Source organism: Eptesicus fuscus, chromosome 3, assembly GCF_027574615.1.
Source record: "Eptesicus fuscus isolate TK198812 chromosome 3, DD_ASM_mEF_20220401, whole genome shotgun sequence".
Lineage (NCBI taxonomy): Eukaryota > Metazoa > Chordata > Mammalia > Chiroptera > Vespertilionidae > Eptesicus > Eptesicus fuscus.
The window spans coordinates 57754805-57776302 of NC_072475.1; the positions used below are offsets into that span (position 1 = coordinate 57754805).

At 40.7% G+C, this 21498-nt stretch overlaps 1 protein-coding gene across 1 annotated transcript in view; it reads right to left on the bottom strand.

Annotated features, from left to right (window-relative positions):
• Window positions 1-21498, bottom strand: part of LOC114229658 (protein mono-ADP-ribosyltransferase PARP14-like) — a 63280-nt gene that overhangs the window by 5011 nt on the left and 36771 nt on the right. Inside the window, exons 9-15 of the mRNA XM_054713917.1 lie at window positions 18164-18242; window positions 15344-15493; window positions 14939-15001; window positions 14447-14614; window positions 10419-10622; window positions 6000-6599; window positions 4601-4734 (exon numbers count right to left, since the gene is read on the bottom strand). Coding sequence (XP_054569892.1) covers window positions 4601-4734; window positions 6000-6599; window positions 10419-10622; window positions 14447-14614; window positions 14939-15001; window positions 15344-15493; window positions 18164-18242 — 1398 coding nt within the window. The remainder of the gene's footprint in view (window positions 1-4600; window positions 4735-5999; window positions 6600-10418; window positions 10623-14446; window positions 14615-14938; window positions 15002-15343; window positions 15494-18163; window positions 18243-21498) is intronic.

Sequence of the window (21498 nt, forward strand, 5' to 3'; positions counted from 1 at the left end):
ACACCTCTGTGGCTATTCTGCAACTAGCAATTTGTACTTCTTAATCCCTTCACCTTTGTCACCAAGTCCCCCAACACCTTCCCCTCTAAGAGCTATCAGACTGTCCTCTGTATCTATGAGTCTGTTTCTATTTTGTTTATTTATTTTATTCATTAGATTCCACATGTAAGTGAAATCATATGGCATTTACCTTTCTCTGACTTATTTCACTTAGCATAATCCTCTCTAGTTCCATTCGTGCTGGCATAAAAGGTAAGACTTTTCTTCTTTTTTACAGCCCAAAGTAGCATTCCACTGTGTAAATGTACTGCCACTTTCTTAACCACTTGTCTACTGATGAGCACCTGGGCTGCTTCCAAATTTTGGCTATTGTAAATACTGCTGCAATTAATATAGGGGTGGATATATATGCTTTCGAACTAGTCTTCCTACTTTCTTTAGAGATAGTCCCAGAAGTGGAATCACTGGGCCATAAGGCAATTCATTTTTAACTTTTTGAGGAACCTCCACACCATTCTCCATAGTGGCTACACCAATCTGCATTTCACAGTGGCCATGCATTGACCATCCTCTTTGGGCAGTGGTTCCAGGGCTGTGGTGAAAACTCCTTGGAACCTGGATTGCAGATCAGCTTCAAAACTTCCCTAATCAATAGGCAGTGGTAGTTCCATAAAGTTGTCAGAATCTTCTTCCCTATTGGTGATAGAGCCTGCACATTCCATTCTAAAGGACTCTCAGTTCTAATACTCTCATCTGCCATCATCTGGTTTGTTTGTTTTTTCAGTTTTGGGATTCCTATTTTTAATTAAGATATAGTTTGACCTCTAGCTCAAAATCTCTGCATTATCATGCATTTTGTTTATCTGATTTGTGATTTTAAAATTTATTTTTCTTTTTATCTACAATTAAGTTTCTAATCTTTAAACTGCCTTCTTCCATTTCTTTTCTATTTACCTTAGATTTTATTTATTTTAATCATCTTCCAAATGCATTAAAAATTTCATCTTAAAGTTTTGAAATAATTATTTCTTCTTAGTCTTTTCATTCTTGTTCCTCACCTTTTTTTAGTATATGTGCTGCTAAAGCTAGCACCCACCCTTCTAAAATTTAATAACCACACAAAGAAAAGAATTACTTCAAGTAGTTCTCACAACAGAAATCTGATTCTATATTCCTAATGAGATAAATTATAAGGTTAAAAAAAAACACTGCAAGTAAATCTTAAAACTTTACTTAGTAGGTTTATGTTAGCAGCAGGCTTCTGGCTGTAGTAAACTATTTGTATCAGACCAATCCTATTGCCAACAATTATTAGAAGGGCTTGAGGGTGAGGGTAAGGGGGAGAGCTTTTTGAAGGCAACAAGGATTTGATGGGCCAAGTTTCAAGATAGAAGGGCAGTGCAGAGTGAAAAAGAAAGTCAGAAGACAACAGAATAATGCCTTCAAAGTGCTTAAAGAAAATAACTGTCACCCAGAATTCTACACCCAGCAAAAATATCCTTCAGAGAATGAAAGTGAGGTGAATACATTTTCAGACAAAAACTTAGACTACCAGAAACATCACAACTAGATCTACACCCGAAAGAAAAATAAAACCAGAAGGACAATGATCCCAAGGTGTCGGCATGAAAATGCAAGAAGAATGGCAGGGCAGTGGGATAAAAGGGTAAATATACAATGACTGTATTAAAAAATAAAAAGTTTTATCGGGTTTCAAATATACATAGAATTAAAATACAGGTAAAAGTAGTACAAGAGGCAGGAGGGGATAAATGTGTTTAAAGTGTTCAAAGTTCATTGCATTGTTTGAGAAATGAGAACTATACTAATTCGCACTAGAGTTTAATAATCTCTAAGTAACCAATGAAAGGATTGTAATAGGATGTATAATGAACATTCTAATAGGGAATAAAAATGGAATGATAAAAATACGTAATACAAAATAACATAGGAAAAGAGAGAAAAGGAGCAGAGTAGAATGATACATAGAAAAAAAGATGAATATGGCATATTTAAACCCAAACATATCAGTAAATTCATTGAACAGACTAAGTACTCCAACTGAAAGATAAAGATTGACCCCGCCAGTGTGGCTCAGTCATTGAGCATCCAACCATGAACCAGGAGGATGAGGTTTGATCTGGTAAGGGCACATGCCTGGGCTGCAGGCTCTATCCCCAATAGGGAATGTGCAGGAGGCAGCCAATCAAGGATTCTCTCTCATCATTGATGTTTCTATCCCTCCCTTCCTCTCCCTTTTTCTCTCTGAAATCATTAAAAACATATTTTTAAAAAGGCAAAGATGGTCCAAATGGATGAATAAAAAACAAAACTCAAGTATATGCTATTATCTTAATTACACAGTTACCGGAAGTTGAAAAGGAAAAGGGTTAGAGATGCCAACAATAACCAAAAGGAGGAGGGAGAAGATGGCTTGCCCTGCTGCCAGACAATTTATGTCCCCATTTGTCCCTGGATCCTTTCACGCTGCTGCCCAAGTGCTGGAGCTCAGAGGGAATGAGCCTAAGTCTGTGCATGGGCCCTTTAAGAAGAACTACCTGGGATTCCAGCAGCCTCCATGTCACTCAGACACAATCCCCACTGGTTTTTACAGCTGGAAGGAAGTCATGGGGAGTCCTCTTCTCAGCACTGCAACCCTGGGCTTGGGGCGTGGTATTGGACTCCGGTTTAAAAACATGCCACACGTGGGTGTCAGCCCAGCCCATTCTGCACCTCACTCCTCCTACCCGTCTCAATGTGCTTTTTTCTTCTTCTTTTAAAAATATATATTTATTGATTTTGGGGAGGAAGGGAGGAGAGAGACACAGAAACATCAATGATGAGAATCCTTGATCAGCTGCCTCCTGCACGCCCCCTACTGGGGATTGAGCCCACAACCCAGGCATGTGGCCTTGGTCGAAATCGAACCTGGGACCCTTCAGTCCACAGGCTGACGCTGTATCCACTGAGCTAAGCCAGCTAGAGCAATGTGCTTTCTTCGTTAATTCTCTAGCTGTAGGACTTCCATTCAGCCAGATTTCAGGTGGATCTGAATGATGGTTGTTCTGTATCTTAATTGTAATTTTGATGTGGTTGTGGGAGGATGCAAGTGCCAGCGTTCTCCTTTGCCACTATCTTGGTTTCTCTCTGGTATATATCTCTTAGGACATTTCAAACCTGTTTGAATTACTATGTGCTTAACTACATGAGTAAACAGAATGGGGGAGAGCACCACAACTGGGGCCTAAAGGCACTGGCACCCTTGAGTTGGCAGCAGAAGGGTGACAACATAATGGAGGAACCCAGGATTCCAGGCCAGGGCAGTGAATAGCAATGTAGTCTGGCTGCACAGCTCAGGGAGGCCAGACTGAGAACTAGGCCTCTGACGTCTGGAGCGATGCTAAGACGTTGGTGCTCTCCAGGCACTTAACATATAAATGCACTTGTCCCAGGTTCACTCTCATTGGACCGAATCTCTTGGGAGAAGCAGCTGGAGTTCATCAGAGCATCCCCTCACATGGGTGTTTGGGGCGTGCCCCCAGTTCTGAAGAGCAGTTGTGGCAGTGCAAATAGAAAGTAAAAGAAAGTTTGCAAAGAAAGAAAATGTACACCTTATTGGCACACTCATTATTATGGATGAACAGAAGGAACTCAAAAATCTCTAACTTTGGGATCAATCGGGGGAAAAGAAGACATATGTAAAACTTTAGACAATAAAAAAAAAAATCTCTAGCTTTATTCAGGGAGTGGTGGAACCAAGGTCAGAAAAGAGAAGGAAGGGGAAGATAATTACTTAGAGATCATGAGTTAAGTTTTAGGAAATTGATTTAGCAGATAGATAATCAAGTGGAGATATTTTTAGTCCACTGGGAATATGTTCTAGACCTAGAGTCAAAGATCCCAGTTGGTGATATGTTGATTTGAGAGCTATTTACATTGACATAATAGCTGCATCCATGAAGGTAAAAGCATTCCCTGGTGAAGTGCAGAGACAGAAGACCAAAGTATAAATCCTATGGGTAAAGCTAGGATGAAGGATTTGGAGGAGAAACAAATATCAGTGATAATGAAAGAAGAATTAATTAATAAAGAGGAAAACATCAAAATATTATTGCCATAGAAGTCAAGAAAAACACAAATTTAAAATAGCAATGTTAATTTTTAAGTATAGGAGATGCCAAAATACTAGTAAATGAGATGAACAGTGAAAGGACTAGTGTGTTTACTAAGGAAGCAAGCACTGTTGGCCTGTGAACACTGGGGCAAAGGCACATAACCCAACCCTGAGGACCCTTCGCCAGTCTCTTCTCATATCTTTGAATTTTTATTAGTTTGCTTCACAAAGGAAATATATGTCTTTAGAAATCTAATATCATATTGCAATCTACTGTCTTGTAATAACTGATTCAAAAATCTCAGTCTTAAAGTCTCAGGAATTATGGGGAGATGAGTAAAATCTAGAATTTAAAATCTAATTACCATGAAATATTCTAATTCTGGGTTAAAATTATGTTAGGAAGTAAATATAAATGTATTTATCCAGGAACACGATACGCCTTATTTCCACCATTGAGAAACTGCATGTCATCAGAATGCTTACCTTCTCTATCTTGAATTGTGAGCAGGTCTGATTGAAGGCATCTGCCACTTTGCTGTATTCTGGTTGACCAGGCTGTAGCTCAACCAGACAGACACGCTGCTGCTTCATATCACTCCAGTGTCCAGGGATCTCAACTGCAAAGTAGACATTTGAGGGCACTCTGCACCCGGGAAGGCTCATCTACACAGTCCCCCTCCCTGGTATGCTTCAAAGAACCGAATAGCATGTGTGCTGTTGTTTTACAATCTCCTGATTCAATGTATTTAATACATTAATTATATTTCCAGGAGAATTTTTTTCAAAGCAGATCACAGATCACCACAGAACCAACTGTAATGCTTATTAAAACACACACACACACACACACACACACACACACACACACACTCTGATCAATTCAAAATCTCTGAGGGACTGAACCTGTGTTCCTTCATCTTCACAAGTTTTGATCATGCCCTGACGGGACTGAATATTCTGCTCAGTCTTTAATTTGTCATAATTCAATAATTTAATAATCAATTATTTCCCTATGAATTTTAAATAATCACTATTGTGTTGTTTACAAATGCATGGATTTTTGCTAGAACTCCCACCACAAGGCCATCCACATCGGTTGTTATTCTCCACAACATCATTAAGAGTTCAGTGGGTGGTGAGTTTTGCTATGTGGAAGCTCCATCTCCTCTTCTGCTAAACAAAATTTTATTCTTGAGTTCTCAATGCCCCAGGGTTGGTTAGGGTGTGAGGAATTCATTCACACTGATCTCCCAAAAGATGGAGAGAAGGTACTGAAAGGGAAGCCACTTTTACTAGTGTTCAGTGGGGGACTTCTGTGGTTTGAAGTCTGTCTCACCTCCATAGGAGACAAGCATTCCCTTCTCGGAAGCAGATTCAGTCACAGAATCTGAGGCTGCTTCCTATGTGTGTGTCTAGGAACTTTATTCTCAGGGCAGAGGAGGAAGTGACTTCTGGGAGATCCTGCAGGCTTCGGGGCCTCTCTGGGTACCAATCACAGAGGCAGAAAGTGCCCACTTTCTGACAGGCTGTCTTCTCCCTTTTCTTCTAAATAAAACCTTGGGCCACTTTTCTTTAAAGCCCATGGCTGTGCCTCTCCTGCCTGGAGCAGCCATTACCTCCCAGAAGAACTGGCTCTAGGGAGCTTGTGAACTACAAACAGGCGAGGTTTGGCTATGGTACCACTAAGATGTCATCCTCAGGATGTTGGGCTCACCCAGCCTGTATTTTCCCCACCTTAATGTAAACTCCATAAGTTTTCTGTCTTAATACAAAAGTCACTTGAATTTTATCGACTTGACTACAATTTTGATAGATATACAAGATAGTGTTAAGCCCAAAGTAAGTGTAAAATAGTGGAAAACAGCATGAAAGTTGGACTCACCTTGAGGTTTCGCGATGCGCTGAATTTGTAAAGTGTGTCCGTTTGCACCTGTAGCAATGCAGGTTTTCACATCCACCATGTAGTTCTGATTATTAATTTGGACATCAACTGTTTTTCCCTGTTTTTTTCTTGCCTCCTCCAATTTCATATTGGTTAATTTGTCAAAACTTCGAAAGGTGTTATTGTCGTCATATTGCCACTCTACAAAGTCAGTGATATAATCTGCTCTGGATTCCTGCTCTTTGGCTGATCTAACTGTCTTGATCATTTCCTCAATTGTATTTCTAGCCTGTTCTACATCTCTGATAATTCCTAAAACCTTAATCAAAGGTTTCTGATGATCCAAGTCCACGATAATATTTAAGTCCTTCTGCAGCTTATTCAATTCCTGATATTCCTTTTCATCAAAGTCTTTGATAAATTCCTCTGCACTGCTGTAAAGACTCTGTTCCTTTTCCATCAGATTCTGTAGGCAGGAGACGGCGTTTTGTACACATGTTTCATTCTCACCACACACCTGAAAAATTGCTGATTCTGTTTTCTTCTCCAAAACCAAAGGCTTTCGTTTAGAGGGAGGTTGCTTTGAGAAGCCTAAAAATGCTAAAAAAGGAACAAGGGAATGCAACAATTGTTTTGGATTTAAAAAGAAAAAAAATATTTAGCTATTAGCTATTTCTCCCTTTCTTTCTCCTTTCCTCGATCCCTCCCCTTCTTTCCTTCTTTCTTCTTTTATAGTCGCTGTGCTATATATCGAATTTCTAGGAGTTATTTATCTTATAATTGGAAGTGTGTACCTTTTGAGCACCTTCACCCATTTGCCCACCTCCCACCACCCCACTTCTGGCAACCACCAATCTGTCCTCTGTATGTGAATTCAGATGTTTTTAGAGTCCACATATTAGATTTATTATACATTATTTGTCTTTCTCTGTCTGACATTTCATTTAGCGTAATGCCCTCAAGGACCATACATGTTGGTGCAAATGACAGGATTTCCTTTTTTATGACTGAACTAGGGGCCCGTTGCAGGAAGATTCCTGCAAGACTTCCAGCGGGCTTCCCTCCTGCCACCGCCACCTCTCCAGCTCCCCCACCTCTCCCACTGTGGTGGGCAGGGCGTGCCCCACCCTGCCCACCCGCCCCACCACGCCCGCGGCCGCTGCCACCTCCGCGGCTGCGCACGCCGTTGCCGCCACTGTGTGCCGTGACCCGCTGCACCCGCCGCCACCGCCCGCCTCTGCGGCCACACGCGCCGCCCCTCCAGCAGCCGCCTTGCTTTCCACTTTCCCTCCCACTTCCTTCTATGCTGTCTTCAGTCTTCACTCCTCCCTCCCTCAGCATATGCAAATTAACCGCCATCTTTGTTGGGTTAATTTGCATACTCGCTCTGATTGGCTGTGGGCGTAGCGAAGGTATGGTCAATTAGCATTTTTCTCTTTTATTAGTGTAGATAGTATTCCATCACCAATGCAGGATTAGGCCAAAAGAGGTTTATAGTTGGTCATATGGAAAATAATACCATAATTTATAAGTAATAATGCAAGAATAAACTTCACTTTCACATACTCACAACTATAAACCTACTTTTGCCCCACCCTGTATATACCACATCTTCTTTACCCATTTATTTTGCCAATGGACAGTATGTTGTTTCCATGTCTTGGCTATCTCAATAATGCTTCAATGGACATGGGAGAGCAGATATCTTTTAGAGATAATGATTTCATTTCCTTCAGATAAATACCCAGAAGTATAACTACTAGATCATGTGTTAGTTATATTTTTAATTTTTTAAGGAACCTCCTACTATTTCCCATAGTGGCTGTACCAGTTTACATGCCCAGTGCACAAGGATTCCCTTTTCTCCACATTTTTTCAACACTTATTTCTTGTCTTTTCCATAATAGCATTTTAACATGCGTGAGGTAATATCTCATTATTTTCATTTGTGATTCCCTGATGATTAGTGATGCTAAGCACCTTTTCATGTACCTGTTGGACAACTGTATATCTTCTTTGGAAAAAATATTTCTATTAATATCCTCTATGCATTTTAAAATTGGATTTTTGGTTTTGTTTTTCTATTGAGTTGTAGGAGTTCTTTACATATTTTTTACATTAACCCCTAATCAGGTATATGGCTTGCAAATATTTTCTCCCATTCTGTAGAAAAATATTGATGGTCTTCTTTGCTCTACAGAAGCTTTTTTGTTTGATATATTCACACTTGTTTATTTTTGCTTTTGGTGTGTGTGTTTTTGGTGTCAAATCCAAAAAATTATTGTCAAGACTGATGTTAAGAAGCTTACCCCTATGTTTTCTTTTAGAAGGTTTATGGTTTCAGATCTTACATTCAAGTCTTAAATCTATTTTGAGTGGATTTTTGTGCGTGGTGTAAGATAGTGGCCAGTTTCATTCCTTTGCATGGCTGTCTAGTTTTCCCAACACCATTTATTTTAGCACTAGAGGCCCGGTGCATGAATTCATGCACAGGTAGGGTCCCTTGGCCTGGCCAGCGATCAGGGCCAATTAGGGCCTTCTCACTCAGTCCCGATCAGGGCCAATTGGGGCCAGTCTCCATGGGGGAGGCTGGCTGGAGGGAGGGACCGCGGAAGCTTGGCCTTGGGAGCGCACTGACCACCAGGGTGTAGCTCCTGTGTTGAGCATCTGCCCCTGGTGGTCAGTGCACATCATAGCAACTGGTCGACCAGTCATTCAGTGGACCAGTCATAATGGTCATTTAGACTTTTATTTATATAGATATGTGCTACTGAAGTAGGTGCCCAACACTATTTATTAAAGAGACTACCCTTTCCCCATTGTATATTCTTGGCTCCTTTGTTATCAATTAATTCACCATATATGCATGGGTCTATTTCTGGGCTCTCTATTCTTTTCCATTGATGTATGTGTCTGTTTTTATACCAATACCCTACTGTTTTGATTACTGTAGCTCTGTAATATACTTTCAAATCAGGAATCATGATGCCTCTACCTTTTTTATTCTTTCTCAAAATTGCTTTTGCTATTTGGGGTGTTTTGTGGTTCCATACAAACTTTACAATTGTTTCTTGTATTTCTGAGAAAATTCCATTGGAATTTTGATAGGGATTGTACTGAATCTGTAGATTGCTTTAGGAAGTATGGATAGTTTAACAATATTAATTCTTACAATACATGAGCACATATTATCTTTCCATTTATTTTGTCTTCTTCAATATCTTTCATCAGTTTCTTATCATTTTTACCTTCTTGGTTAAGTTTATTCCTAGATATTTTATTCTTTTTGATGCAATTGTAAATGGGATTGTTTTCTTAATTTTTCTTTCCGATAGTTCATTAAAGATTAGCCGATGCAAGGTGGACAGAAGAGGACAAATACTGTAAGATTTCACTTACAGCCCTAGCCGGTTTGGCTCAGTGAATGGAGTGTCAGCCTGCAGACCTGAAGGTCCCTCCCCGGTGGATTCCAGTCAAGGGCACATGCTCAGGTTGTGGGTTCGATCCCCAGTAGGGGGTGTGGAGGAGGCAGGCAATCCATGATACTCTCTCATCATAAATGTTTCTCTCTCTCCCTCTCCCTCTCCCTTCCTCTTTGAAATCAATAAAAATATATATTTTTAAAATCTCACTTACAAATGGAAGCTAAAAAAACAACAACTGCCGAAACCGGTTTGGCTCAGTGGATGGAGCGTCGGCCTGCGGACTCAGGGGTCCCAGGTTCGATTCAGGTCGGGGGCATGTACCTTGGTTGCGGGCACATCCTCAGTGGGGGGTGTGCAAGAGGCAGCTGATCGATGTTTCTAACTATCTGTCCCTCTCTCTTCCTCTCTGTAAAAGATCAATAAAATATATTAAAAACAAAAGGTGACAGGTTTGAATCTTGGTCAGAGCACATACCCTAGTGAGGGAGGCAACTGATCAATGCTTTTAAAAAAAACAACAAAAAAAAAACCAACAACTACTCACAGTCATAGAAAGAGAGATCAGATTTGTGGTTACCCAAGGTGGATTGGGGGAAGGGAAATTGAAAAAAGAGGTCAAATGTATAAACTTCCAGTTACAAGATAAATAATTACCAAAGATATAATGTACAGCATGATGACTATAGTTAACATACCTGTATAATGTACATGAAAGCTCTTAATTCTAAGAGTTATCATCACAAAGAAAAAAATCATTTTGCTTTCTCATTTTAAGAGATGTAGGAGATGATGGATAATAACCAAACATATTGCAGTAATATATGTAAAGAAAAACCATTACGCTGTACATCTTAACCTGTGACATATATCAATTATATCTCAATAAAAGCAGGGGAAGCTATTAAACTACCACAAAAAATAATGTAGAATTTTAGCTATTTCTCATGTGACCTCAATATTAGGAACATGCATTTCATAAAAATCAACAACTCACATGCAATTTTGGACATTATAGACTGTGAGGGAACCTGGGAGCCTTCTCTTTTTTTCATGTTGGCACAAAAAACATCCATTATTTGAGGTTGAAAGATAACAACTTTAACTTTTTTCAGAGACCGGACAAGTCCTTTCTGGATAAAGTCTTCAATGGCATCCATTATGGCTTCAGCAACCTTATCTGGGTTTTGTTGAGCACTTCCTGGAAAGGCAAATAAAAATGACTAGAAAAATAAGGATCCAGTTGGAAAAAGCTGAGGAATAAATTAGGGATTCCAATTCCCAGAGAATGTATCCACACACCCCAAATTTTTCACCTCCATGGACTTTTCTAACAATCCATCAGCAATCACTTTTGAAGCCCTAGATGCAGTGGAGAGTTCTTGTTCCAGGATGTCAAGAAGCCAACAGCCCAAGAATGAGAAAAGGAAATCTAACTTTTGATGTCTGACGTTCATATCTGCTCTATTTAGCGGATTCCATCTCATTGTGTTTCTCTGTGTTACAAAGCAGAGTTCATCTTTCTTGGCTCACTAGTGTTCTCAAAATATCCAAAGTAAAAGATACTAACATAGCCCTGACCGGTTTGGCTCAGTGGATAGAGCGTCAGCCTGCGGACTGAAGGGTCCCAGGTTCAATTCCAGTCAAGGGCATGTACCTTGGTTGCGGGCACATCCCCAGTGGGGGGTGTGCAAGAGGCAGCTGATCGATGTTTCTCTCTCATCGATGTTTCTAACTCTCTATCCCTCTCCCTTCCTCTGTGTAAAAAATCAATAAAATATATATTTTTAAAAAGATACTAATACATATTGAATTATCATGCTCTTTAAACACAACATTTATTTATTTATTTATTTATTTATTTATTATTTATTTATTTTGCTTAATCATCACTTGACTTTACCCAGTCCTTTTTCTTTGGGGACTTGATTTATGCTAAGATAATTTAGTAAGATACCTAGAGCTCTAAGCTATTTGTTATCATCTATACTCTTTTACATGCAAGTTATCCTTAAACCTCCAGGAAGTCTTTCTTCCCACACTTGGTGAGATTTTAGCTGACTAGCAGGGTTCAAGGTTGCCACCTGAGCGGGTCATCTCCTAATTAAGCATGCTCCATACCTTTTTTCCCTCCAGCTTACTGCCTTGGTAAGATCTTGGCAAGTTCCTTGTAAGTTCGCATAAAAAAACCATGGAAGCAGTCCCATATGAACAGCAGCCATCACAGTGGGTGGGGGAAGGGCAGTTAACAATGTAAAAGTCCACTGACAAACCTGGTGTGAGAGACTAAGGGCCCACTAGGTTTATCCCATTGATGGTGACCACCATTATCGCAGAAATAAGTTAGACTTGGCTCCATGGACAATTGTGGGAATGTAGACAAACCCCACATAAAACTAAACAAGAAGGTTTTTTTGGTTTTGTTTTTAATGAGATGAGCAAGGAAAAAGGGAAATTCTCCTTTTCAAAGCTATGGTTATCTCATGATAGTTAGAATTTAAATAGGAGTGTTTAGATACAGTCACTCACTTTCAACAAATATTTAATGTGTCCCATCAAAAGGTAGATGCTCATCTAGGCGTTTAGGACACATGGCATATAATATGTAAAGTTGAATGGTGTTCCGTAGGTGAAGTACGGAAAACTGAAGGAAAGCCTACAACTGTGTAATAGGGGTGTGAGATGTGCACCTTCACCTGTTGTGTTCAGGGAAATAGATCTGTTTTTGGGAAAAATAAGTCTGCAAGGCCTACCATGCCAGTGGTGGGGGGATAGGAGGCACTAGGGCAGAGAGCCCAGGTTTATATAAGAGGCTATAATAAAAGGTTAGGCAAAGACAAGAATTGAAGAAAAAGGGGTCAGAGCAAGGAGATATTTAGGAAGTAAAGTCAAGAAGACCTAGGGACCAACTGCCTGTATACCTGACCTTTTGTTGAAGTATACATGTACCTTCTTTTCCCACTCACACACCTTCAAGTGTATATCACGGGCACCCAGTACTGCGGTTGTTTGTTTACATGTCTGTCTCACAATGAGCTAGGTGCTTCTTGTGGACTGGATCCTTTTCTTGGGCATCTTTCTATCCTCCAGGCCTCAGCACGGTGCCTGGCACATGGCAGTCACTCCGAAAACATTTACTCAAACTAATTAATAAACTAATAAACATGGGAGTGATAAAGAGGGTAGAGTTAAGCATTCTAGATAGAAGGTGATGTAATCAGCAATATAACAGGTAAGGTTTTGGGGGAGAAGACAGTGAATTGGGTTTGGAGTTTTCATTGAACTTGAGGTGCTTGCAGGAATCACTGACCACCCATTCTCTCCCTGAGGGCAGATATCTGAAGGTACTAGGTAGAGGGCTTCCTTTTGGGCCAGAAGCTGTCTTGATCCCTCCCAGTCAAACTCAACTCACAAACACCACTAAGGGAGAAAGTGTCCCCATCTATTAGTCTAAGGACCAGCTCAGGTGGTGATAGAGATAGGTAAAGAAGATAAGCAAGGAGATCCTGCTAATGTGCAGTTATTTGTGCAGAACAGCAATGCCATCAGGTCGATAGAGGAAACAAAAGGTTTGCAGTAATGCAGAAATACTCAAACATGTATACATATTTATACAAATCTAAATCAGCCTCATTCCCTTGTTTCTTTTTTGACTCTACTTAGATATGCCCTTGGGCAGGTCTATGCTAACCCTGGGCTGCCTGCTTTTTTGGCCCAAATAAAGTAAAGATACAAACACAAGACCAGAATAAAGAGAAAATAGCAAATGGAGACAAAGACTAAACAATCATTAATGGGTTCCACAAGACATGACAGGAGATAGATAGATAGATAGATAGATAGATAGATAGATACATAGATACATAGATAGACAGACAGATAGATGATTGATAGATAGATAGATGATAGATAGATAGATAGATAGATAGATAGATAGATAGATAGATAGATAATGAATAACATGTTGGCTGATGTGCTAAGGTTGGATGACACTACAGGGGAATGAAAACATAAATAGGCAATAAATTATACCTTTATAAATACGAAAGTAATAAAGTAGACATAGCATTCCATTTGGAAACCTTAAGAGGAATTATACAAATCAAAATGTGGGACACAGGATTAGAAGAAGGTCCAGAAAGTGACAAGGATGGGTGAATTTACTGAGGCTAAACTTTCGTTGGAGGGCCTACCAGGCCAGTGCAGACATTCAAACTTATATTCCTGTGCAATGGAATGATCAATCCAGTGCTGAGTGTTCCCTCTCTGGAACCAGTCAATTACATTCCACTTCAAGCCAGAGGGAATTTGCCTCCCCTGACCAGCTCTCTTAAGGGAGACCAAGAAAAGTTCCTAATCAGTGCATAGAACTCAATGCATACTAGTAGAACTCAGATTCCTGGGAAAATAGCTCAAAATGCATAACCTTAGTAATGATAAACCCAAAGCCCATCTTTGTATATGGAGAATCAATCATTCAATCATTATATAGTCAGAGGAAAACAGGAAACTTGAAAGAGGCAAGGTGGCTGAGAAGAGAAAGGTGGTGAGTTGAGTGTCTGACCCATTACAACCCACTGGGTTAAGGTGATTGAAAAGTTTCTGTGGAGAGATGCCCTAAGGCCAACCTGCACAGCCACTGCTTAAGAGGTGAGAGAAGAGGCTTGGCAATGCTCACCTGGGAGTCAGTTACAGGGAGGTGGAAGTCAATGCACTGAAGTTCTCCTTGGAGAGGGGTTGGAGGGCAAGGTTAAGTACTAAATAATGGGGGATATAGAAGAGATGAAAAAAGAGAAAGGAACAGGTGAAAAGAGAAGGAGGAATGCCCATTCTTTCTCTCTTCTCCTTTCCCTTCCCCTTTCTTCCCCTCCACATTAGAGAGCAGATGTCTTGCTCATTCCCTCAGTGACTGCCTTGGGGTGAGGAAGCTGCCCTTCCTCAGACTCAGCATCAACTACATTCAGGTCAGCAGGAAAATTAAGAGAAAAGGGACACCGAAGAATTTAGCCTTGAGAGGATACCAACCTGTCCCAATGGCTGGGAGGCAAATGGTCGAGTGATTCAATTTTTCACACTCTTGCAAAACACAGGTAACTGATCTCTTGACATCAGCTCCACCAATGACATGAATAATATTCTTGCACTTCAGTGCTCCACCATCAGTAATTATATAACCATTGTTGTGCTGTTGAGCTAAGAAACACAAAACAAAAAGATGCACAATCAGATTCTGAACTCACTGTTTGTTTACAAAGCAAAATGTGTGCTTTGGCAAATAAAGCATTTTGCGCCAATCAGAGACTCCTGAAATACTGCCTCTGATGAATCTTTCTTGCTTACCTTCTCTTTTTAGCCATGATCTCACTTTTCACTCCTCTTCATTTCTAATACTCTATGAGTGGAATTCTTTAGTAAAATGTATGATTTTAAGATTACTATGTTGTCTCCCTCTCCACAGCCTCCCACATTCAGCCTTCCACTTATACTTTAGGACTGAAAAGCAGCATTGTGCCTTACCTAGGCGAGAACATTCTATTTCCACATTTTGTCCAGCCTTTTCCAAAATTGCTTTGGAGACCCCTACATGAGAACATCAACATATTTACAAACATGAATAAAAAATCAGTACAGTACACTTGGATCAGAATGATTGCCTCATTATCTAAATGCTTTCCCCATCATTAAAGGAATTTTACAACCTGGGCATTTCTGATCACAAAGAAGAAAAATTCAGGAAATGACAGTTACCAATTATAAGAAACCATGTCGAAATAATTTTAAACTTATTAATTCATATTATTAAGCCAAAGTTGTAGAAACCAGTTTGGCTCTAGCAACTGTAGAATGGTTTGGTTATAGAAACCCTCCTTCATGGGATCTACTGTGACCATTACTGTAGCAAAAATCCTACAAGTAAAGTACCTGCTTTGTGATCAAATGTCTTTGTTGTTGAATTTACAATCACATCTGCCTCTTCTTTAGCAATATCTCCAGTGGCCACCTGGAAGGTGATGGGGCCAATTTTCATTTCATGCACTCCTGAAGCAGGGCTGGTAACAGTCCCATACAAACCTGAAAAGAAAAAAAAAATGGAGTTAATAATGAAGTTAACAATAGCAAGAATGACTTAAGTCTCATGCTCCTCACATGTGTCCCTCCCATACTTCTCTCCCTCTCCATACCAAATCTTTGACCTCTAACATGGTCCTGACCCTAGCCCTAAGGACGGTCTGTTTCTGAAAAAGCATTATAAAATACCAGTGCCCCAGTGCACCGATTGGTGCACATTGAAAAGAAACTAATTAGAATGAGGCCGGCAGGGCGGGACTGGGTGAGATGCGCTGGACGTATCCTGGGGCTAACCTCCCCAGGTCCCTCCCAGGACAGCTGCATCTGGGGCAGCGCTGTGACTTGAAGGGCATCTGCAGAGTGAGCGGGGTCCCTTCGGTAGGTGGGTCCCTCCGCCTGGCCTGTGGGGATTGGGCCAAAACCAGCTCTCCCACATCCCCCAATGGGTCCCAGATTGTGAGAGGGTGGTTCTGGGGTGACAGACCCCGGAATCAGGCTCCCTCGTCTCCGGCTCTGGGCGGGTGTGTCACCTGAGAACCACTGCTGCCAAGTCACTGCAGCTCGGCAGCTCCTACATTGAGTGCCTGCCCCCTGGTGGTCATTTCGCACATCATAGCTACCCATCAGATGGTCCGACAGTCGCTTATATATAAATAAAAGTAAATAAATATAAATAATATATATAAATAAAATATATGTATGTAAAACATATTAAACGTGGGCTTTCGGTGCTGGCCAAGGTGAAGTCAGCCCACTAGAGCCTATCTCTCCAACTGAGTACAATTAAAACAAGGGGCAAATACAATATCTACTGACTGAGGACTGAAAAGTAAGAACAGCAGGCAGATAGGGGAGGGGAATCAAAACCTGAAGAGGCAACCTGTAAAGAGGGCAGTTTTGAAATTTTCCTCTTTTCTCTCCCAGCTTTGGAACTGCACAAGGAGCACAGGTAGCAAAACGCTCAGAGGATCCCTGCGTGGGGCCAGAGGATTGAGAAAAGGGGGCCCTGTGAGCTGAAGTGTATGGCAGGGATCTTCCTTATTTTCCATATTTATTTTTTTAAATCCAGGCCCTGCCCACAAGGTGACCCTAGTTGCAGAACTCCATGGTGGCACCACAGGGAGTTAAAGCTCTTAGAGACGCTCTGTATTTCTGTCCAGAACATCCAGGGAAAAGGGCCCTTGTGGTCTGAAAAGTGTACATGGCTGGGTGTGGGAAATCCCTGTTATTTCTCTCTCTCTTCTCTCTCCCCACTTTGCCCAAGGACAACCCTGATCACACAAAGTTATGTGGTAACAGATCAGGCAACTTAAACTCCAAGAGAACACTGTCTCTCTGGGGAGAGGCCTAGAGAACGGGCTCCTGCAAGCCAAGAATGTGAGGGGAGTTCTGCTGAGGGGATAGCTGGAGAAGGTGGACCACTGTCCTGTGACAAATGGGAATAAATCCTAAGCCCACCCCGGAGCTGCACATGGGCGAGCCGTCCCCAGCAGCACAGCAAAGGCCCTGAGAACTGAAGTGACATGGGAACGCTGCCCATAGAAGGTGACACAGAACTGTTAGGATGAACTTAACTGCCTGATTGCCTGCTAAAACAATTACCATTTTCCAGGAGATTTTTAACAAGACCCAAGTGTCACAACATAAAAATGAAAATAACCAGCCTATTATCCAAAACTGCTTGTCACACAAAGAACCAAAAAAAATGTGAGCAGTTCTCAAGGGTAAAGAAACTCAATATAGATGCTTTTGTCAAGATGATCTGGATGTTGGACTTATCAAAGACTTTAAAGTATCTACTATAAGTATGCTCCCTGAGGTCAAATAAATATATTTGAATGAAAAGAAATGATTTTGAATGAGTGGAAAAATAGGAGTCTCTACAGAGAAATATAAATTATAAATTAAGAATCAAATGGACATTTTAACTCTTAAAAATACAATATCTGAAATTTTAAAGATTCATTGAAGAGACTCAATAGTATTCAGAGAAATGAGTCTGTGAACTTGGAGGTAGATCAATAAAAATTATCCAATCAGAAGAACAGAGAAAAACAGATTAAAAGGATAAAAAGAACAGATCCTCAGGGACTGGCAGGATACTATCAAAAGGTTTAACATTCATGTTATTGAAGCCCCACAGGAGATGAGAGAGAGACACGTGCAGGAAAACTATTTGAATAAATGACTGAAAAATTCCCAAATTTGATGGAAGACATACATATTGAGATTCAAGAAGCCTCAGAAAACTCCAAATAGGATAAAGCCAAACATGTAACAGCAAATTTGACAGAGAAGAAGCATTTGGTTGGTATTGTCTCTTTAAATGTGTCTATTTCCAAAAACACAGGTCACACCATCCTTAGAAAATAGTAGCCTCATCACTACTTAAAGCCCTCTGTACAGATCATCTAACTTAGATTGCTTAATCTTCCGCTCAAGATTGCACAATTATGGCCAGTGTCTTGCATGCCTGGAATATGATTTAATGTCTCCTTTCTCACAAATAGATTTTTTTCATAAAAATCATCACTGCCATCTTTCACTTATCATTAAGTAGTCATTTAGCAACTAGAAATAATTTCTTAATTTAATCTTTTTTCTGAACCCCAATAAAGAAAAAAAAAAGAATAAAAGAAATATAGGAAAAATGAAAAGATATCTTTACTGAACCTTGTGTATTCTGAGCCTTGGGAATTTTGTCACTGATGGAATTTCCATTAGCTCTTCTCTGAAATTCATCTGAAAATGCCTGGAAAAAAACACACACCAGTTTTGATTACTACATTCCTTAGTAGATGAACAATTTGATTCATCATAGCTTTTGATCATGCATGCACAAATATTGATGAGAGAACAATTCTCAAAGTATTGTTATTATCATTATATATTTTTAAAGTTATGAAAATACATATATTATTTCTACAAATGTATCCCATGAAAATTATCAAAGATGGGAACAAAGATATAAATACAAAAATATTCATTACAGTGCTATTTATTAAAATCAAAAAGAAAATAAAACAGTTTAAAATTCAGTAGAGAAATGGTTAAATACATTTTAGTATATCCATGTGTCAAAATATTTAGCAGACAGTAGGAATTACATTTTCAAAAGTAGTTACTGGAATAGGGAAGTACTCATTTTACATTATTAAATGAAAGAAGATTAACTTTAACTATATTATTATGAGACCACTTTGACAAGTACATATGTATAGAAGACTAGAATAAAATATAACTAAAATAATTTATGCATTTTGCATTGTTCAAAGTTTCTACAATGAATATGTATTTCTTTCATAATCAATAAGAGCAAATAACTTGCCAGTTGTTAAAAATACAGTGTTAAGAGAAAGACAATCACAAGAACCCAGATACTTCAGTTTTTAACTTCTTAACTAGAGGCCTGATGCACAAAATTCATGCAAGAGTAGGCCTTCCTTCCCCCAGCTGCCAGCACCAGCTTCCCTCTGGCACCCAGGACCCGGGCTTCCCTCGCATCCCCAGCTTCATCCAAAAGGTCGTCTGGAAAAACGTATGGAAGGATGTCCGGCAGGACATCCGGTCTAATTAGCATATTATGCTTTTATTATTATAGATTATACCAGAAGAGGAATGACTAGTGGAGTAGTACATTTTGGAGCATGAGGCTGTATTTTAGGTTTAGTGAACCTGTGAATTCCATTTCTTTGCCTGGTATTGACACTCCAAAATCATCACTATTTTGTAAACAAGCAACAGAATTTTGTTGGTAAAAACAAAAAGTACCAAGTAACATCTTGGCTAAAAGGCTGATACAATAAAGGGATAATAACTGGAATAGACTATAGACTGAGGGTGTCAGACTCCCAGACCTCCAGGGCCCAGGCAGGTAAGCTACAAGTGTGAAGGTGGAGTGATGTGACTCTGGAGGACTATACAGCACCTCCATTCAGCCACAGCAAACTGTTCAGAAAGAAACCCATACCCAATGTGTCAGAATGTTTGAAATTTTAGGTCACAGTGGACATCTGGAGTATTGTGTGAAATGTTTGACTTTAAAATAATAGCAACTGATTAAAAAATGTTTAAAACTAGACCAAATAAAGCACATCTAGAGGCCACTTTCAGACCATGAGTTGCTGTTTTGCAAACTCTGTTACCTCTGATCATCTCAATAAGTTTGTTGTCGTTTTTGTGTGCAAATATGACCAAAGTTTAACTGTCTTTAAATGTCTTAAGCAACAAAGTGTCACAGCATGTTAGAGAATCAATACTATTTCCAGTGGCAGTAAAGGTGTCTGTAGAGACTAATCCTTCCACTGAATCCCTGCATAGGAACTGGAGCCTTTAAGAAAGGAAACAGGGTCTGGGGATGCACAGCAATAATGAAATTTGAAGGCTCAGGTCCATGTCATAGGACTCGCTCCCCTCTTCACCCACTGAAAAATGCTCAGCACTTTCTCTCTAATTTAGTTCATTTTATGTGTATAAATTTTAAATCCCAGAGTAATTATGATGGACAGGAAGGGAAGTATGTGATACATACCCATCCCATGATGCCCATCACCTTGTATAATGCAGGTCATAGGGGGGTTGTTCAAAAAGCATTTATTGACTAGAAATTTCTATAGTTATTCAGACCAACTAAATGGACTATACCATTTTGCTCAGGTGGTTTTGTTGTTTGAATAGAATTTAGATTAGAATTGTTTGCTTTGGAAGAACTTAAAGGTAGTATTTAGATCCAGGAAAAAATTAAGAATGACCAAAAAATTCAAATGGTCCAACGATTCATGGACATCTCCTGGGTTGCTAGCCTTGATCTGTTCACTTAATTATTGCACTACCATGGAACTTTTCAAACATTTAATGTCATTTACTCTACTGGACTCTAAGGACTTGGAGGCAGGGATAATGGCCTATTAAAATCCTCTTGTTCTCCCATAATGTAGAGTCCAGTGGCTCACCTCTAGCTGATGTTCAGCAAATGTGAGCTGGTCAATGGACTCTCTGACTTCTGGTACCAAATCTCCTATTCCAGGGGGGATGTGCTGAGTTCATTCTTACCATATCCTTCAGTTGTATTTCATCCTGACAATCTCCTGTTTATAGGACTACAATTGTGCTTTTTTATTATGTACTAGAGGCCCACTGCACAAAATTAGTGCACGGTGGGGGGCTCCTAGGTTGGCCTGCACCCTCTCACAATCCGGGACCCCTCGGGGGATGTCCAACTGCCAGCAGGATCAGGCCTAAACCGGCAGTCAGACATCCCTCTTGCAATCTGGGCCTGCTGATCCTAACTACTCGCCTACCTGCCTGATCACCCCTAACCACTCTGCCTGCCTGCTAAATACCCTGCACAGATCGCCTGCCTGCCTGATTGCCCCTAACCACCTCTGCCTTGGCCCCCGCCACCACAGCTTCATCCGGAAGGATGTCCAGAATGACGTCAGGAAGGTTGTTCAGCTGTCCGGTCTAATTAGCATATTTTGCTTTTATTATTATAAACTAGAGGCCCAGTGCACAAAATTCATGCACCGGGGGGTGGGAGTTGTCCCTCAGCCCAGCCTGTACCCTCTCCAATCTGGGACCCCTTGAGGAATGTCCGACTGCCCGTTTAGGATGCCTGTCGGACATCCCTCTCACAATCCAGGACTGCTGGATCCCAACCGCTCGCCTGCCTCTGCCTGATTGCTCCTAACTGCTTCTGCCTGCCAGCCTGATCACCCTAACCACTACGCTGCCAGCCTGATCAACACCTAACTGCTCCCCGGCTGGCCCGATTGCCCCTAACTGCCCTCCCCTGCAGGCCTGCCCCCCCCAACTGCCCTCCCCTGCTGGCTTGGTCAACCCCAACTGCCCTCCCCTGCTGGCCTGGTCAACCCTTACTGCCCTCCCCTGCTGGCCTGGTCACTCCTAACTGCCCTCCCCTGCAGGCCTGGTCCCCCCCAACTGCCCTCCACTGCAAGCCTGGTTCCCACCCCCCCGATTCCCCTCCCCTCTAGGCCTGGTTCCCCCCT